Source organism: Pleurodeles waltl, chromosome 12 (assembly GCF_031143425.1).
Source record: "Pleurodeles waltl isolate 20211129_DDA chromosome 12, aPleWal1.hap1.20221129, whole genome shotgun sequence".
Classification (NCBI taxonomy): domain Eukaryota; kingdom Metazoa; phylum Chordata; class Amphibia; order Caudata; family Salamandridae; genus Pleurodeles; species Pleurodeles waltl.
In genome coordinates this window covers 46,568,069-46,587,677 of record NC_090451.1, presented here as the reverse complement: position 1 = coordinate 46,587,677, position 19,609 = coordinate 46,568,069, and the positions used below count along the sequence as shown (strand labels likewise).

The following is a 19,609-nucleotide window of genomic DNA, read 5'->3' as shown; positions in this document are numbered from 1 at the left end:
TAGGTTCGGAGTTACCATTATGTAGCTGGACACATGTAGTGACCTGTGTCCAGTACATGGGTAAGATGGCTCACCTGCACTTACGAAGTCCAGTGCAATGAAGCTGGAGTTTGTATGGGCACCTCTACTCATGCAGGGGTGCCCTCCCACACAGGTACTTGCACTATGCCCTCTGGGCTAGGAGGGCCTACCATAGGGGTGAAGTGCAGTGACCTGGTGCAGAGACCCGTAGTGAAAGGGTGCATGCACCTTTTCACACAGGCTGCAATGGCAGGCCTGCAGACACATTTTGCATGGGCTCCCATTAGTGGCACAATACATGCTGCAGCCCACAGGGGAACCCTTGGTGCCCCGATGCCCTTGGTATCTAAGTACCAAATACTAGGAACTTATAAGTGGACACCAGTATGCCAATTGTGGGTTGTGCAAAATCCTAGCCAAACAAATTTAGAGGGAAAGAGCACAATAACTGGAGTCCTGGTTAGCAGGATCCCAGTGAAAACAGTCAAAGCATACTGACAGCAGGCACAAAGTGGGGGTATGCCAAAAAGAGGGTACTTTCCTACAAACGTTAGCCAATAGGGTTAGGAATGTGCCCCCCTCCCCAAAGGAAGTGGGCACAGGAAGGATATAGTCACCCTCAGGGACAGTAGCCATTGGCTACTGCCCACTGACCCTTGTAATGCCCCTAAATCTAGTATTAAGGGTCACCCATGAACCTTGCTCTTCAGATTCCTGGTGACCTGAGAAGAAGAAGGACTGAAGAGCCGCACCAGCAGAGAAGACTCCACATGACAACTGACTTGGCCCCTGCCCTACAGGCCTGTCTGCAGCTTCAAGACTCCTGCTACAAGAAGATGACTCATCCTGCAAAACCAGCGACCTCTACAAACCCCCAGAGGACTGCCTGCCTACCCAAGGACCAAGATTTCCCGAGGACAGTGTAGGAGGCTGGCCTGGTGTGTGGTTAGCACCTATTGTGTTATCACCCTATAACAGGTCAAGGTATCCCCTATTAGTGAGGTATAGTCAGTGTCCAGGAAGGCAGGATCTCTAGAGGTATCTGTGGATGAGCAGCCAAAACCTATCTAGGAGACATGCAAAGCTTATGCAATACCACAATAGTCATACAGCACTTACACACGTGAGAGAACTACACAGTGTTACAAAAATAGAGGTACTTTATTATAGTAACACAAATACTAAAATACTGTATAGGCATTACTCTTACTAGCAGGTGAGTAAACACACTATTATATACACCTTAGTAATCAGGAATGGGCGTAGAGAGCAATAGAAAACAGTGAAATGGCAGTAAACAATAGAGACCCAAGGAGGAGACGAAACAGGAGAAACTAGCAACCCCAAAAGGTAAGTACCAGAGTCCTCCCCAGCGACCAGGAGAGAAGAGGTAAGTAATGGTTTTTCCCAAACCCACAGGTAAACTTTGTAAAAGGACTGTGCAAAACCCAAGCAAGTCTGAAAGAAACAGAAGATGGATCCTGACAGAGGAGGACGTGCAAATGAAGGGGATCAAGTCCAATTCCAGTTGGAGTGCCCGGTTGGGGCAGGAGCTCTACTCACCATTCTGGAGATGCAGGAACAGGTCGACAGTGAACACCAGGAGTTGGCTATGCAGCATAGGAGCAGAGGAAGAGTTACAGAAGTGATGCAGTCGATGTCCCAGGTCGGAAGAAGAGTTGCAGTCCATCAGTGGTGTGGAAAAACCACCAACAAGCCTTGGCAAAGGCAACCGTTGTAGAAGAAGGGTTGCAGAGCTGCTGGGAACCAGGAAGGTCTGAGGGGACCTAACCCAAGGAGGGGAGTCCCAGGCCGCCCTCAGCAGTGAGGAGAGCCAGAAGTTGAGAATAAAGCCCCCACAGGCAACTCACAGGCAGCAGGCACAGGAATCGCAATGAGGCCCACTCAGTACACCTGGAAAGGAGTCCCACCCTGCTGGAGCAGCAGGCAGGCGACTACAGATTGCAGAGGAGAGTACTGGAGGCTGGGGCTACACGGAGCCTGAAGATCCCTTGGAGGAAGAGCCAACAAGCCTTGGTAGCTGCAAGAGTCACAGTACACAAAGGGTACTGTTCTGCAAGGAGAGGCAAAGACTCACCACCTCCCACAGTGGACATCTGGTAGAGGGGACTACTCAAGACCCCCACCCGTGTTGCAGGATCCACGCAGAGATGCAGGAGAGAGGATCCACACGGCCAGCCGTTGATGCAGTTGGTGCCTGCGGATGCAGGGGAGTGACTCCTTCTTTCCAAGGGAGATTCCTTCTTGCTTCTTAAGGCAGACTAAAGACTTGCCGCCCTCAAAGGATGCACAGCAAGGTAAATGTTGCAGTTGCTGGAAGGAGCCGGAGAAACAATGCCTCCCCCTCCCCAGGTGCTGATCTAAACCCCCCAGGTCTGTGCCCTGAAGTCACATGTATTTACTTACAAGCTGTTTCTTTTTAAGTGCCTCCAGTCCCCATAGGATTCCATTGGGCACCCAATACCAACTCTAACCTCTGCACCCGGCCAGCCTGTGTTGATGGTGGTGCACCCTTGGTGTCTTCCTAAACTTTGCCTGTGGACACCTTAACCCCGAAGACTGGGATCATAAGTTGAGTACTTACCTGCAAACTGTTACTTTTCCTCCCCTAGACTACATTGCTTTCTATGAGAAATTAAACTGTTTACTTTTGAAATTGAAAAATATTACTTATCTGTAAACTGTTTTACCTGTGAATTCTAACCAAAGTGCATTTGATACTTGAAAGTGATACATTCTTGAAACTGTACTTAGCTGCAACAAAGATCCTATTGTTTCTATAAATAAAGTAACAAAGTATTTTTTTGATACATAAAACATTGGCCTGGAGTTAGTCATTGAGTGTGTGCCTCAATCCTTGACTGTGAGTGTACAACAAATGCTAGCACTACCCTCTAGTAAGCCTAACTGCTTGACCACACTACCACAAAATAGAGCATTAGTTTTATCAACTTAAGCCTCTGGGGATTCACTGGACTCTGTGCCCACTATACCTTACTTTGGTATAGGATATACAGAGCTAGCTTCCTACAGTGGCTTCGAAAATTACCTATCAAAACCTTTGTGCCATAGAAAGAGAGAGTTTTACAGAAGAAATTGGGAGCTAATGGCTGCCATTACTGATAGGACTAGTTAGTTTCTGGTAGTTTGTGAATTCTGTAACCCTTTCATCTCCATTTTCGCTTGAGTCTCAGATAAGTGAGGAAGCTTGGTATACCTTTATTCACTCTCTATACAGCGGTGGAAATTCTGAGAATCTGCCAGAGCCGTGGGCCGTCTCTGAAGTGGAGGCAGAAGTGACTGCAAACTCTGAGACGGCAATATTGCTATCTGAAATAATCAGTAATAGGAAAGCCTCTAGGGCTGGCGGTACACATGGTGTTCTATCCGTGATATTTAAGGAAGATCCTAGGAAGTGGGGATTCATTTTAATTGTTTTTTTTTTCAATGGTTAACACATAAGATCACACTCTCGGATTCATGCAAAGGACCCATAGTGAGGCCCATCCACAAAAAAGGCAAAATGGATCAGCCTGCTAATTACTGTCTGATTTCCCTCCTCAATATTCCCTTTAAACGCTATGCGCAAACATTATTAAAACACCTAGCTGCTTGGGCTTTTGATACCAGATTGATTCGAATTGAGCAAGGAGGTTCCAGACTATGGCATTCAACAATGGATCACTGTCTTGCTCTGTGCACAAGGAGGTCAATAGAGTCAGTAGGTGTCTTTGCTGCTGCTTCGTTGACTTCCGGACGACATTCGATAGGGTGAACAGAGGTAAGCTTTGGCGAAAGCTCCAGCAGTGGAATATTTCTGGAGCCCTGTTAGACCTAGGGATGAAGCTTCATAGTGACAAATGAGTCTGAGTCGATTTAGATGGGCTGGGTAATCTATCAAGAAAAATTCTGGTAGAGAACGGTTTTCGTCAGGGTTGTATTTTAGCACCTCTGGTGTTTAGTATGTTCATTGCGGACCTCCCCAGACGTTAAGCGGTAAGTATAGTTACTCTCCTAAAATTGGGGGCAGGCATATCAGCTTATCTTATGTACGCGGACTGTCTGGGGGTGATGGACCTCTTGCCCATAGGGCTCCAACGAAAGTTAAATGCCCTAAATCCTTATTGTCTTGAAAATAAACTAATGATAAGTACCGACAAAACAAAAACCTTGTTTTTTGCTAGCAAGAAATACATTTACTTGGTTTTTAGTAAAGGAGCAGCTGGACCAGGTTAAAAAGTATAAGTATCTGGACATGTGTTTCTCTGATGATCTGAGGTGGGATAAATATATGGTTTCCTGGAGACTGGCACTATCAGTAGTTCTGAAAGTCCTAAAAAGTTTGAACGTAAATATGGCAGTTGTACATTTGATCCTCTAAGTAAAGTCATACAGGGCAAATTACCCCCCCCCAGAGTTCTGCACCTGTGTGTGGGAACTGACCCAGGTTGGCATATACCAGGGTTAATATCTAAAATAGATGAGAACCATAGCCAATGCCCCTGTAAGCAGGGTAGGAAATACTCAGTGAGCCACATGTTGGTTGACTGTGTATTCTTTGTGGAGGAAAGGGAGAAGATTCTCTGGCCTGTTTTTAAAACGTTCGGGGTATGGTCTAGAAATATGGGGTTAAACTTGATAAGTGGCCTCAGACATCGGGCTGTAGCAATTGCTATTGGTCAACACCTGTGTAAAATCATAACATCCCATGCTAGGGTCCCCTGCCTTTAGTGTTCCAAGTTTTAGGTCGGTATTTCACTTTGAATGGTAGGGTTGGGTCACTAACTGGCAAGCATTTGTTGACCATATCTGACAAGGATGGGTGCGAATATGAGAAAATTTACAGTGTCAGCAAGGTCTACTAAGGGTGTCCCTTGTGATTATGATAAGTTGTTATGCACAGTGCACTTTATAATGCCTCATTTGGGCAGAACATGTTGAATGCTGCTAGTTAATCTGTTATGCTTTCTCTTTTAAATGCTTTTAGTATATATGGGGTTTTGCCTTGTAGACTTCCCATTGAGGTTTAGTGTGGTGACATTTTAAATGTTTATTTTGTTATATCTTTTATAGGCTGAAGTTATGTGCAGCTGAACTGTTTTAAATGTATGTTACGCATTGCTGATTTTATGATATTTGTAATCGTCTATATCAATGAATTGAATAAAGTGCAATATTTCTGCAAGAATTTATTTCTTGGAAATATAGTATCCTGTCTGTCTGACTTCACAAAGAGTACCATTCTTTTTGAACTTCAGGTCACAAGGCTAGGCTGAGCAACTCAGAGGAAAATGTGAGGTGGCTGCTTGACCTAACAAAATCTCTGACAAAAAGGCCAGTGTAGGAAGCCAGACTCTTTGCAGGATGTCCCCCACATTTTGCCACCAGTTGAACTGCTAGATGCTGTTTTTTGACTCTTAACAGTGCACTGAACCCGGCTAACATTCCCCTATAAAAATAAACTACCCATTTGCAACCCATCTGGCAAGCGCCCTAGTAAATAGTACCCCTGGTACCTAGGGCATGTGTACTAAAGAGGATCCCTAAGGGCTGGAACATGTCCCATGCCACCCTAAGGCACCCCCATACAAATTACAAGCAGCCTGCCATTAAAGACTGCGTTTTATGGTGCAAACCATGAGTGAAAATGACATGGCACACTCGTTTTTTGCCATGCATACGTCACTACATGTAATCTATGTAAGTCACCCCTACAGCAGGCCTTTAAGCCCTAAGGCAGGGTGCATTATATTTTATATGAGGACATAGCTGCATGAGCAGATATGCCTCTGTGATGTCTAGTTTGATTACTAGACACTGCAAGTGAACAGGGAAGCCATCTTAAGGTATGTACTGGGGACTGATCATTATAGGTTACCCAGCTACATAATGGCTTCACTGAAACCTATAGTGTTTGGTATCAAACACCTCATCTTAATAAATCCATACTGAAGCCAGAATTGGATTTATTATGGCATGCACCCAAAGGGCACCTTAGAGGTTCATACTGAACCTACTAGTCCTCTAGCGTGTCGGCTGACTGGTATCGACCAGCCTGCCACCACAGATGAGTTTTTAACCCCCTGGAGGTGAGAGGCTGCACTCCCAGAAGTCAGAAACTTGCTCCCAGGATCCTCATGAACTAAGTCCCCCCTTGGAAGCTCCCAGACTTTTCTCTAAGTCCCTCTCTGCAGCCTGTTTCTAGGTGGCCCCCCTCTTTGCCAACCGCGCAGTGTACAAGGCACCCGACCCGTTCAGCACCGCTGCAACCGGACACTCCAGGGCAGGTAAAACCAAACTGCTGGTGTTTCTTGTGACCTTGCCCCCCCCAGCACCCTAAGACCTAAAGGGGATCCCCGAAATACTATTGCAAGTACGTATGCAGTACATGTTTCTTCTCCGCTGAAAGGCATTACCGCCTAAGAGCGCGTCTATGTGTAATACTTCACTCACTGTCCAAAGTAATATTCCAAACAGTACTTACCTAATTCTGAAGTTTTTTGGTGTCTAAAAATAACATCAAACGTGCTGTATTTTAAAAAAAATTGTCTTGAGTTGCTTCTGGAGTCTGTGCCTCATTTATTGACTCTGTGTGTTCAATAAATGCTTAGCACTACCCTTTGATAAGACTAAACTGCTTGCCCAAACTACCACAAAAGAGAGCATTTAGGGTTATTATTTTAACCTCTATCAAACAATAAGAGTCTTCTGTACTGTCTGCATAGTTTACCCTACATTGATACTCTACATAGATAGCCAGTTTCCTAAAACCAGCAACATGCAACTTTCCAAATGAGTTCAAGCATCCCAAAATTAATCTACTGCTTAGTAGTCACCCATCACAGTTGTTGCGAAGCGGATGACAAATTGTATTACACTATTCAACAATCCCATTTAGATTCTATATGTTGGACTAGGCTTTCCCAAGTTTAAGCAAACTATAGGACACTAGCAACTGAACATTTTACTGCTTGGTGTAATAATCCATTAATCAAAACCAACATTCGTCCAGGTAGGGTGCTAAAATTCTTAACTCTCAACACACGAAATGCCCACCAGGCAGAACAAAATTCCATCTCATTAAAACCACAACTCCTACCACTCCTGACCTAAATAAAATTAAGTATTAAGTTGCAGAGCACTCCATCTTCTTAGCTTGAACAGACCCATTGTCAGGTGAACATTCTCTTAGTCTACACCAAAATTTCACTCTTTGTCAAAATACTCACGTCAGGAAAACCTGCCTTTTATTTAGAGCAGAATCTGCCCAAGTTAACCAAATTATACTAATGTCCTAATAAGTTAAAAATACAACATGGCATGAGCAAAATCCATTACAAAAAACACCGTTCACTGTCACATTCTACACAATTCACTTAATCAGATTCAAATCCCGTCTCTATCACAGCAGTGGTGTAAATCACAGTAAGCATCAATTTCCATGTTTATCTCATACATATGATGGACATTATTAATAATCTTTGATCTGATTAACAAAGATCCATTTGCTATTAACATCTGCCAGATGTAAATTCGAAAATAATTCATCCTGTTTTCAAGCACAGTGACATTTAGGGCTTGATTTAGAGTCAGTTGGTAATGCAGATTCTCTGAATTATCAAAGAAATGCTAAATCTGGAGGATACTGCACCAATCGAGTTTCCCTTACTATAGGAATATTGTGGTAGAGAGAATTGTCCTCTGGATTTAACAGCGTCTCCAAAAATCTGAAGATATTTGTTTAAAACTAAACTCTAAATGAAGCTCTTACTTTCTAATTGTTCTATCGGAAACATAATATATTCACATTTTGTATTCATCTAATTGTTTATTTGTTTTTGTCAGTGACACAACAGGTGAAGCCCAGCTCCATGTGGAGGTTCCAGACTCCATTACCACATGGATTACAGAAGCTGTGGCACTGTCTGAGGAGAAGGGCTTAGGGCTTGCAAAGCCGAAGGCCTTGAGAACCTTCAAATCTTTCTTCATTGATTTCACCATGCCGTACTATGTCATCCGTGGAGAACAAACCAAAATCCCGCTTACAGTATACAACTACTTGGCCACATGTGCTGAGGTAAGAGAGCATGGCCAAGCATCTGTTAATCTAGAACTGGCTGTGTTTGTCCTTCTTTTGTCATCTTCTCAAGTGCTAATTGCCGTAAAGGGAGGTCCATACATAAAATAACACAGAAATAACAGCATTTCATCAGTCAACAAATGTTACGTAAGAGCTGCCACTTGGCTGGAAGCTCGTTTGTCATTACTGTGCAGACACACCATCATTTGCAGAAAGGGCTTGAAGCCAAATTACCCTTGTGCCATTTGCACAAGTTATTGTGTAATGTCTGTATCTGGTGTAGTCACATTGATAATAATGGTCACATGCACCATAATGCCCTTCATAACAGCTCCCTCTTGCTGCTTTGCTGCCTCCCTGGATAATGAATTGTTCACTTTGTTATTGTGCTCAACCTTGTTTAACTCATCTTTGTTTAATCTTGTTCAACTTGTTTAGTTTTGCACTGCCTTTGTTAATTTCTGTTGTTTCTCTGCCCGCTTGCTTTCCTAACATTTTTCCCACCTCCTTTTCCTGCCCCATCTCCCTCCCGCTTCATACCCTCGCAGGCCCTGCCCAGCTCCTCCCAGCGCTCCTTCTGTGTCCTATTTAATTGAGGCTAGAGCACCGCCGTGCCGTGGGCACACCACCTAGGTGCCACAGGCATGCCAGTCTGCGCCTGGAGTCCCGCCACACGTTGAAAAACTGCAGCTGAGCTCCGAGCCCTGAACCCCAGACTCCGCAACCACTGCTGCCTCACTTCTCCATGATCAACACTAGGACCTTTTACCTGCCGGCACGTCTCTTCTCCTGCAACATTGGAGGACCTACATGCACAATGACCACCACCACACCAACCACAACTACCTCAAAACTACTCTACTGCCTCCTGCTCAACGCACAATCTCTCTGCAAGCACGCCATTGAGATCTGGAACATTGTCACTTTCCTCACCCATCACCGAGACCTGGCTCAACCCCTCATCCGCTCCTGACATCGCTTCAGCAACTCTAGGAAGCTGGCCTGGTGTGTGGTGAATACCTATGGTATTATCACCCTATACCAGGTATCCCCTATTAGTGAGGTGAAGTCAGTGTCTAGGAAGCCAGGCTCTCTAGAGCTAGCTATGGTTGAGCAGCCAAGGCTTATTTAGGAGACATGCAGAGCTCATGCAATACCACTTACAGTCACACAGCACTTACACTGTGTGGTTCTTTGATGTGTGTAACAAAAATAAAGGTACTTTATTTTAGTGACACAATTACTAAAATCTCTACTAGCAGGTGAGTAACCACACTATTATATACACCTTATTTGTCATGGATGAGCGTAGGAAGCAACAGAAAACAGTGCAATAACAACAGACAGTAGTGACCCTAGGGGGAACACAATCCATTTACTAAAAAAATTAAATGCGAATGATGGACCCCCACCCGGGTAAGTGAAATCTGTAAAGGGGAGCACCAGGTTTTTCCCAAACCAACAGAGAAATTTTGGAAAAGGACTGTGCAAGACCCAGGCAAGACTGCAAGAAACAGAAGATAGTTTCAGACAGAAGAGGACCTGCAAATGAAGGAGACCAAGACCAGTTGGAATGTCCGGGTGGGGCAGAAGCCACTACCCACCCTTCTGGAGATGCAGGACCAGGTAGACTGTGAAGACCAGGAGTTGGCTATGCAGCACAAGAGCAGAGGAAGAGCTCCAGAAGGGATGCAGTCGATGTCCCACATCGAAAGAAGAGTTGCAGCCCATCAGTGGTGTGGAAAAATCACCAACAAGCCTTGGCAAATGCAAACGTTGCAGGAGAAGATTTGCAGAGGTTTCAGGAACCAGGAAGGTCCAAGGGGACTCAAATCACAGAGGGGACTCCCAGGCATCTCCCAGCAGTCAGGAGAGCAAGAAGTCGTGGATGCAGCCCCCACAGGCAATTCGCAGGCACAGGAGTCACAGTGAGGCCCACTCAGCACATCTGGAAAGGAGTCCCACATCACTGGAGCAGCAGGCAGGAGACCATGCATTGCAGGGAAGACTGCTGGAGGCCGGTGCTACACGAAGCCTGAAGATCCCTCAGAAGAAGAGTCAACATGCCTTGGTAGCTGCAAGATTTGCGGTGCAAAGGGGTATCGTCCTGCAAGGAGAGGCAAAGACTCACCACCTCACCAGTTCGAAGGGGACCAAGGGAACTACTCAGGACCACCACCTATGTTGCAGGATCCACGCAGAGTTGCAGGAGAGAGGACCCGCCTAGCCGGTCATTGTTGCAGTTGGTGCCTGCGGATGGAGGGGAGTGACTCCTTCACTCCAAGATAGATTCCTTCTTGCTTCTTGGTGCAGACTGAAGACCTGCTGCCTTCAGAGGATGCACAGCCAGGGAAATGTTGCAGTTACAGGAAGAAGCGAGAGAGACAATGCTGCAGGGTGAAGTTGTCGCTATAGCTGCAGATTGTAGGTTCCTGTGAAGTCCAGTTGCGGTTCCAGTGGCCAGAAGTCTAACTTAACGCTGCAGAGGAATCCTGCTGGAATCTTGCATGTCGAATCTAAGGACCCACCCAAGAGGGAGACCCTAAATAGCCCTGGAAGGGGGACCTAGCAAGGTGACCACCTATCAGGAGGGGGCAGTGACGTCACCTGCCGGATCTGGCCACTCAGATGCTCCCAGAGTCCTCTGCCCACCTTGGATTCAAGATGGCAGAACGCGTGGCCACCTGGAGGAGCTCAGGGAGAGGATGTTGCCTCCCTCTTCCAAAATAAATCCTTTGTTCTGCCTTCCTGGGCTTTAGCAGGTCAAGCAGCAGGAGGGCAGAAACCCGTCTGAAGGATGGCAGTGGTGCAGGCTGCCTGGGAAAACTCTACAAACTGGTAGGAGCAAAGCTGGGGCTCCTCTAAGGAGCCCCCAGAGTGCATGGAATCATACAACCAATACTGGCAACAGTATTGTGGTATGATTCTGACATGCTTGAAACCAAAAATGCCTAGGTTCAGAGTTACTGTTATGTAGCTGGACATCAATAGTGGCCTAAGTCCAGTACACTGCTAAAACGTCTTCCCTGCACCCATGAAGTCCAGGAAAATGGAGCTGGAGTTTGTGGGAGCACCTTTGCTGATACAGGGGTGCCCTCACACACAGGTACTTGCACTCTGTCCTCTGGGCTAGGAGAGCCTGCCATAGGGGTGACTTATAGTGACCTGCTGCAGTGACCTGTAGTGAAAGGAGTGCATGTACCCTTTCACGCAGGCTGCAATGGCAGGCTTGCAGACACACTTTGCATGAGCTCCCATGGGTGGAATAATACGTTTGGCAGCCCATGGGGAACCTCTGGCGCCCCAATGCCCTGGGTACCATATATTTTGGACTTACATGGGGGCACCAGTATGCCAATTGTGGAGTGTGAAAAGTTAGGAAAATCAAATCTAGAGGGAGCACAGCTAATGGGGTCCTGGTTAGCAGGATCCCAGTAAATACAGTCAAAACACACTGACATCAGCCAAAACATGGGGGTAACCATGCAAAAAAGATGGTACTTTCCTACACAGACTACTACAAGTAAATACACCGGGTCCGTATCAACAAACACAGAGGTGAAATCGTCATCATCTACAAAGAAACCATCCACTGCACCACCACCACCACCCTGATCATGGAACACCTCAATTTCCAACTCCAAATCAACAGCAAAACTATCATCATAGGCATCCTTGCCTACAGACCTCCAGGACCATGCCCCAGTTTCTACAATGCCATCCCCAAATTCATCTTCCCACTCACCATCGATTCCAAAGATTACATCTTCCTCAGAGACCTCAATTTTTACCTTGACTACCCCACCAAAGCTAACACCATCAACCTCCTCAAAAGCATAAACGTCGGCCTCATCCAACTAGTCACCAACTCCACACACTACACAGAACACACACGATCAACCCACTCTTCTTGGCCAGCGAGACAGTCAAGTACAGCCATGTCACCGAGCTCTACTGGGCACCCCACCGTCATTCACTTCACCATTACAGGATTCCCCTTCACTGCCACCAAGCCTCCCAGCATCTCGCACCGCAGGTGGAACAAAGCATCAGAGGGCCAGTGGACTGACGCCCTCAACTCCTCCGACCCTGCCACTGCAACCAACCTAGAACCGGCTATCAAGAACTTCCTCGCCTGGATCACAGAATGCGCCAACAGAGTCCCCTCCAGTTGGTATACTACAGAACTGAGAAATGTGAAATGCAACAGCAATCAACTAGAAAGGAAATGGCGCAGCAGCAAGGAGCCCACGGACCGAGCCACCTTCAAGTCATCTCTCAATCAATACCACCAACTACTGAAAGATATTAAGAGGCGTGCCCTGGCCAACCACATCAAAGCCAGCTCTAACCATGGCAAAGAGCTCTTCGACATCGACAGAGTTCTCCAACCCCTCAACCACCAAAGACAACATCACCCCTTCTCAGGAGTTCTGCGACACCCTGGCTGACGTCTTCCATGACTAGATCTACACCATCTACAGAAACTTTGAACCCCAATCCACTGTCGCCTACACCCTAAGCCTCTTCGTTCCCACGGTTGCAGACCTGATGCTATCTCTGACCACCTTCTTACCGCTTGAGACCAGCTGTTCCCACCACATTTTTAATGCTGGGAACAAGATAATCAGCAGCAAGCTCACTGCTATCCTCAACTCATCCATAGCCACAACCACCTTTCTCGAAGTATGGAAACACGCAGACGTCAAACTCCTTCTCAAGAAACTTTCCCACCTTCTGCCGACCACAGCGAACTCAAGAACTAACATCCCTTTGCTGTACTCCCCTTTCCCTCCAGAATCCTCAAAAAGGCCATCAACCACCAACTCACAGAACACCTGGAGATCAACAATATTCTGGACCCATCCACCTCCGAATTCCACACCGACCACATCACCCAAACCGCCCGGATTGTTGCAGACATCAAAACCCTCCTTGGCTGGGGAAAAAGGGTGACCCTGATCCTCCTCGCCCTCTCAGCGGCATTCAACACTGTATCCCACAATACCCTTGTCAAGAGGCTCCATCATATCAGAATCAAAGGAGACGCTCTCAAATGGATAGCATTCTTCCTCACCGGAAGAACCCAGTGAATTTGCCTATTACCTTTCAACTCGGACCCCAAATATCATCTGCGGCGGCCCTCAATACTTGCCCCTCCATCCTACACAGTTCATTACCTACATGACCCCATTGGACAACTTCGTCAGAACCCACGGAGTGAACACCATATCCTACGCAGATGACTCACAGCTCATCCTCTCACTATAAGAAAACCCCTTCACCACCAAAGGCCAACTTCTGTAGGTGTGTGACAGACATTGCCGACTGGATGAATAACAACTGCCTAAAACTCAACACCGACAAAATGGAAGTGCTGATCTTCAGGAACACTACCCCCGTGGAATGACTCCTGGTGGTCTACCAAACTAGGACCAGCACCCACTCGGGCAGACCAAGCTTGCAACCTTGGCATCATTCTGGACAGCAAGCTCGCTGTCGGATGTCACTGTTGGCATCGGAAACAACACCACTGTGATGTCACTGGAGCCACAAAGTACCCATCCTGGTGCCGTGATGGCCCTTTTCCATCCTTTTTTTCCAGCCCATGAGGCGAGCAGGATGAGAGTGACATCAATTTGAGAAGATATAATGCAAAATTCTCACTTGAAACCTTCCTATTTTTAGGTCGAGTGCGCAAGCGCATCAGACCTGTTGACTTCTATTCTGTGGGCTTCAACCAAGCCCATCATTTAAATTTGTTTGTGGGCTTGCCTTTCAAAAATCCCTTGATGTAATTGCTACATGCTTTACATGTGTCCTGCCTTGAGGCTGCTAAGTTACACCTTGGACACCAACCCTGTTACATGGTTAATTGCACAATTGCCGATTTGCTTTACTGTGAGCTGACAACTTTTTTTATTTTGTCCCTCCCCTTCGTACCTCCATGGTGGTTTCAAATCTTACACCGCGCAAACTCAATCAGCAATATTGGAGCGCTTTGCATGACTAGCAGTTACTTCACATTGTTTATTTTGTATTTCCTTTGCCTTCCACGGCAGCTATGGCGCTTTCAAGTTTTACACAGTTAGCAGTATTGGAGCGCTCTTCATGACTACTAGTTAGTTCATGTTGTTTATTTTGTTTCTCCTTCGTGCTCATGGCGGCTATGGCGCTTTCAAGTTTTAGACAGCATGACTCAATCAGCAGTATTGGAGCGCTTTGCATGACTACCAGTTAATTCACATTGATTCTTTTGTTTTCCCTTCGCACTCCATGGTGCTTTCAAGTTTTACCCTGCACAATGGGCAATATTGAAGTGCTTTGCATGACTACCAGTTATTTCACATTTTTTTCTTTGTTTTTCCTTCACACTTATGGTGACCATGGCGCTTTCAACTTTTACACAGCACAATGGGCAGCATAGGAACACTTTGCATGACTACCAGTTACTTCACATTGATTCTTTTGTTTTTCGTTTCTGCTCCATGGTGGCCATGGCGCTTTCAGGTTTTACACAGCGCAAAGGGCAGTATTGAAGTTCTTTGCATGACTACCAGTTACTTCAAATTGTTTCTTTTGTTTTTCCTTCACGCTCATGATGCTTCAACTTTTACACAGCGCAATGGGCAGTATTGGAGCACTTTGCATGACTACCAGTTACTTCACATTGTTTCTTTTGTTTTTTCTTTGCGCTCTATTGAGGCCATGGCATTTTCAGGTTTTACACAGCACAATGGGCAGTACTGGAGCATTTTGAATAACTACCACTTACTTCACATTGTTTCTTAGTAACTTCACGTCACAGTTACGGAGAGGACAGTGCATCCTGTTCGCGCACAGCTTACAGAATGGCAGTGCAAAGCTTGTTTAACTATAGTTAAGCACTTTCATTTTCTTCATCATTGTATAGTGCTGTGATACCCTATCCTTGACAATTCTTGTTTCACTGTTTCTCATTACAAGATCTCTTTTGTCACACATGGTCTTGCAGAGCTGCTTGTATAGTGGAATTATGTGGCAGGAAAGGACCAAAATATGAGGCAGGGTTGACCAATTTATGGGAAAAAAAGTCCAATTATGCATTTACAACGCCAATAGCTCTAACTCTCGCAAATGCTAGACCTATTGCATTGCAAATGCTTGTTATTACGTTTTGGGCATTCTTTAAGACAGGGCAGTGTGTGGGATCAGTGAGGAATATGGAGGTAGATAAAGTATCCACCTGAAAGAGCGTTAAAGAAGGTAAGTAGCTTTTTCTTCTGATGGATACTTCTAACTGCAGATTCCTCACCTTCTGAAAGGATTTCCAAACATGTCCCAACTTGGTGAAGGAATGATCAGACGAGGAAATCATGGCGGTCAGCGTGCTCAAAATGGCCAACACTTCTCACCTCTGAATCCAACCAATAATGATTAGTGAGGGCATGACATTTTGTCCACGTCAACATCTTACAAATTTTGTGTCCATGATCTCCCCCTGCCAAAGCTGATTTTTAAGATTTTACCCTGGTGGAATGGATTTGTATTCACACTAGTGGTTCCATACATGCACGGACACAGCACATTTTAATACATAGGATGATCCACTTATATGAGATTTTCTTCTGTACTGCTTTGCCATATTTACCCTATGAAGAGCTTATCATCAGACCTAATCTCCTTGGTACTGTCAGTGTAAAAGTTGACCACCGTCTTGGGGTCCAGCCTGTGAAGAGTCTTCTCCTCAGTGAGGATAAAAAACAGGGAAGGGTAATGAACTGAAACACACTGTAAAGAGTCCCCACCTTTAGTAGGAAAGCAGCTTTGGTTTGAAGGACCAACTTGTTGGGGAAATAAACATGTCAATAGGGTGTGAACATTCAGTGCTTGATCTCACTAAAGCACCTTGCCACTGTGGCTGTAACCAGAAAAACGCATTTTTAATGCTAAAAACCTGAATTGGCAAATCTAAAGAAGTTTAAATGGAAACCTCCATCAAAACTGGCAAAACCAAATTCAGGTCCCATTGCACCATGGCAAATGGAGTAGGTGGAAATACATTAGCTAGTTCTTTTAGAAATTAAATGATAATCGGTGACTTTAACTAGTATGGCTGATCTGGAAGGCAGAGAAATGCCAACAAGGCTGCAAATATCTATTAGGGATACCTACAGAACAACTTTGTAGACCTAACAAAAGTTAGAGCACAAGAATGTCCAACAGATGGGCCCTCAATGGATCCATGTTATCATGCATCACCCAACAAACTTGTTTAACCATCCACAATACACTGTTCTAGTTGAATTGTGGCTTGAGGACAAAATAACATACAATACTTCTGCTGGCAGGCAAAATTAACTTGGGTGTCCCTGCTCAATACCCAGCCATAATGGTGGAAGCTCTGGAGGATGAGATGCAACATCTGCCCCTCCAACTTGGAGAGGAGGGTCCGCTCTGAGAGGAAAATGGAGCAGAGGATACTAGGAGGGAGGCGGAAGGTATGCAAATCACCACCTTCTCTGTCAATTCAGAGTGAAGGTGAAGGTGACCTTTGTGAATCTTCTGTACAACCTGAGGAATCAAGAGTAGGGGAAACCATGTAAAGCAGTGGAAAATTCCTCCTCAAATGAAATGTATCCTTCCAGGCTACCGACAGTGGACACTGGAGGGGGCAGAATTGTGGGCAATGGTCACTGACACGAGTGGCAAAGAGATGCACCTGAGGCGAGCCTAAAGATATCTTCCATCACATCTGGGTGAAGACGTCACTTTTGACTTGCAAGACACAACTCAGAGCATCGGCTCTGACATTCAGGGACCTGGCCACATGGTTAGCCTTGTCCTATGCTGGCATTCCCAGGCACAGAGTTTCACTGCTTCACAACAGAGAAGGTCAGATGCCATTGATCCCTGCTTCTTGACAAACCACCTTGTGGTTGTGCTTTCTGGACCGTCTGACTGCAAATGGAAGGGAAGAATGTCTTGCGCGCCAGCTGAATCACCCTCAGTTTGAGCAAGTTGATATGGAGAACTTCCACCTCTGAAGATCAAACGCCTCTGATCTTCAGTTCCTCCATGTGCAATCCCTAAATTAAAATGAAGGAATCCCTTATATCCATGGCCACGATGGTTCGAGACTGACAGGACATCTCACTGAATAGGTCCTTCTCCACTGATCATCAGGCTAGATCCGCTGCAGGGTACCAGGAGATCACAATGGTGTCTGGCATATCTGCCATGTGCCTGAACCACTGCCTGTGGAGACACCAATAGAGAACTTCTCATGTGCTACCATATGTGTGAGACCAGGAGGATCCAGGAATCCAGCAGATGCACTAGGCATACTACCTTCAGGATTGGAATGCAAAGCCCTCCTGAAACATATGAATCATAACCTGAATGATCCAGATCTGGTGAGTAAACACCAAGCAATGTTATATCCAGAACTGCCCCGATGAACAGGAGGCACTGAAAAGCCTTTGGGTGGGGAAAAGGTATAGGGACTGGAGTCCTAGAGAATGAGTGGCTGCCCTGCATGCGTCAGACCTATCCCGACTAGAGACTGTCTTTTTCTCCAACAACTTGGTTCCAGTGACCAGCAAATCCAATAATGGTGACTGAACATCAGGGGAGACCCTGGTGAACATAGTCAGATGTAACTGTGAAGGGACTATGGAAGACCGCTTTCCCCTTGCTACAGAGGCAGCACTTTCTAAAACAGACTAGATTAGGTGTTTCGATGCATCTTGCCCGTCTAGCACTATCTCAAACAAATGGACTTGTTGGCGGTGTTGCAAAGTGGGCAGAATTAGCCAAACTATTTCCCAGAGAGCGTGGGTGTAACACTTCAAAAGACAATCCACATTCAAAGACTTGAGCGCTAAGATTGCTTGCCAAGAAAACCTTCTTATCTCCAGCCTCCAGATTTACTGTCTGCTGGGGCTACAGAGAAAGCTCCAGATGATTGTATGGAAGAACAAGAGGTATGCAAGACTAAACTCTTAGGAAAAGGGTGGACCAACAAAAAAGCAGGATCACCAGGAGCTGGTCTGCACCTTTAAGCCACTGAACTGCCCACTGCTGAGGACAATGTGGGCTTTTCCCACATGGCCTATTCTGGGTTCAGGGGGGCTAGATTAAAGGACAAAGAAGTTTCAAAGGCTGCGCAGAAGGCTGCAGGATATGAAGATAGAATGTAGAAAGATGTGAAACTTTTAAAAAAGAAGGCAGAATCAGAGTCTGAAGTCAGAAACTCTGGATAAGTCTGTGGGCCTTGCGGCCTTGCCAGAGGCACTTAGATTACAGTAGGCCTGGTATCGGTGCCAGGGCAACTGGTACCATCACCTCATGCCCTTGGAGACAGGTATCTCAATGATTTCATCCTCAGAAAATGTCTCAGCAGCTTACCTGTAGAGGAGTAACACTTGAAGGAATAACTGTTTCCTTTTTTATGTTTACAATGCTGGTCTCTGGAGGGTCTTGAAGAAAGGGACTCCAGGGATGTCAAGTGAGGACAGAACCTACTTTGAGCATGCCAATCACCACAAGCCTTGGCCATGAACAACTTTGCCTTTCTCTCTTTGACGTCCCTGGGGTGCATGTTAAGGCATGACTCGCACAACTTTGTGGCATGCTCTGACCCCAGTCATCAAAGACAAATGTTGTGGTGGTCAGCAATGGACATGTGACCTTTACATTCCATACACGGTTCAAACCCTGAACTTAGAGGAGAGACATTCCAGGAGCTGCACCAAAACCTTTTGAAATACAATGAATTTTGTTCTGTAAAGAGAGATCAGAAGAGGGACCTATGCATCCATGTCGAAAGGTGCCAAAACAAGGGAGCTAATGTCAGGGCCCTGAGGTGGGTGCTTTATGGCTCCGGTGACATCAACGTAGCATAGATTATAGTGCTGATGTGTAGTCGGTGCGACCTACAGTCATGGATGAGCATTTGACAAAGTTACTGGATCCCTTCTGGCGTATGGGATATTCAGACATTGAGGAACCTGCAGGCAGAGGTATCCATCAGAAAATATTTTTTTAGATCCCAAGCCAAACAGATCTTGAAGCAGTATGAATTATGATTTAACTTTTCTGACCCTGAAGAAAAAAATACCTAGAAAGCGCTCACTTTGATCGACGGGATGAAGCTGGAAATGAGACGTCACCTAGTAGTAATCATGAAGGTCTGAGGTAATTGGAGTAGATAGGTCAGAGCTCTGTCCTGGGACCCACTCACACTCGACATGCATTTCCCTCTTGGGGAAATAAGAGTGCTTGGTCCATTCACTTTATTATTTAAAGCTTGAGGGTTTTTTTTTAACAAGATGAATGCACTACTAAATATCTGGTCCACTTTAACAATGATCAATGCCGATATAAACTACTGGGTATTCTCAGCTGACAAGCATTGGATCTATGGAAGATCCAGTGCTGGTGAATAGTTAACACCCAAAGGTAGAGGTGAAAGTAGCAAAACCAAAATGCATGAACATTACATAA

The 19,609-nt window shown here is 45.7% G+C and overlaps 1 protein-coding gene across 2 annotated transcripts in view; it reads left to right on the top strand.

Moving 5' to 3' along the window:
* CPAMD8 (C3 and PZP like alpha-2-macroglobulin domain containing 8) overlaps positions 1-19,609 on the top strand; it is a 1,104,327-nt gene that overhangs the window by 372,405 nt on the left and 712,313 nt on the right. For both annotated transcript variants that reach the window (XM_069217904.1, XM_069217903.1), the window contains exon 20: positions 7,888-8,119. In XM_069217904.1, coding sequence (XP_069074005.1) covers positions 7,888-8,119 — 232 coding nt within the window. The remainder of the gene's footprint in view (positions 1-7,887; positions 8,120-19,609) is intronic.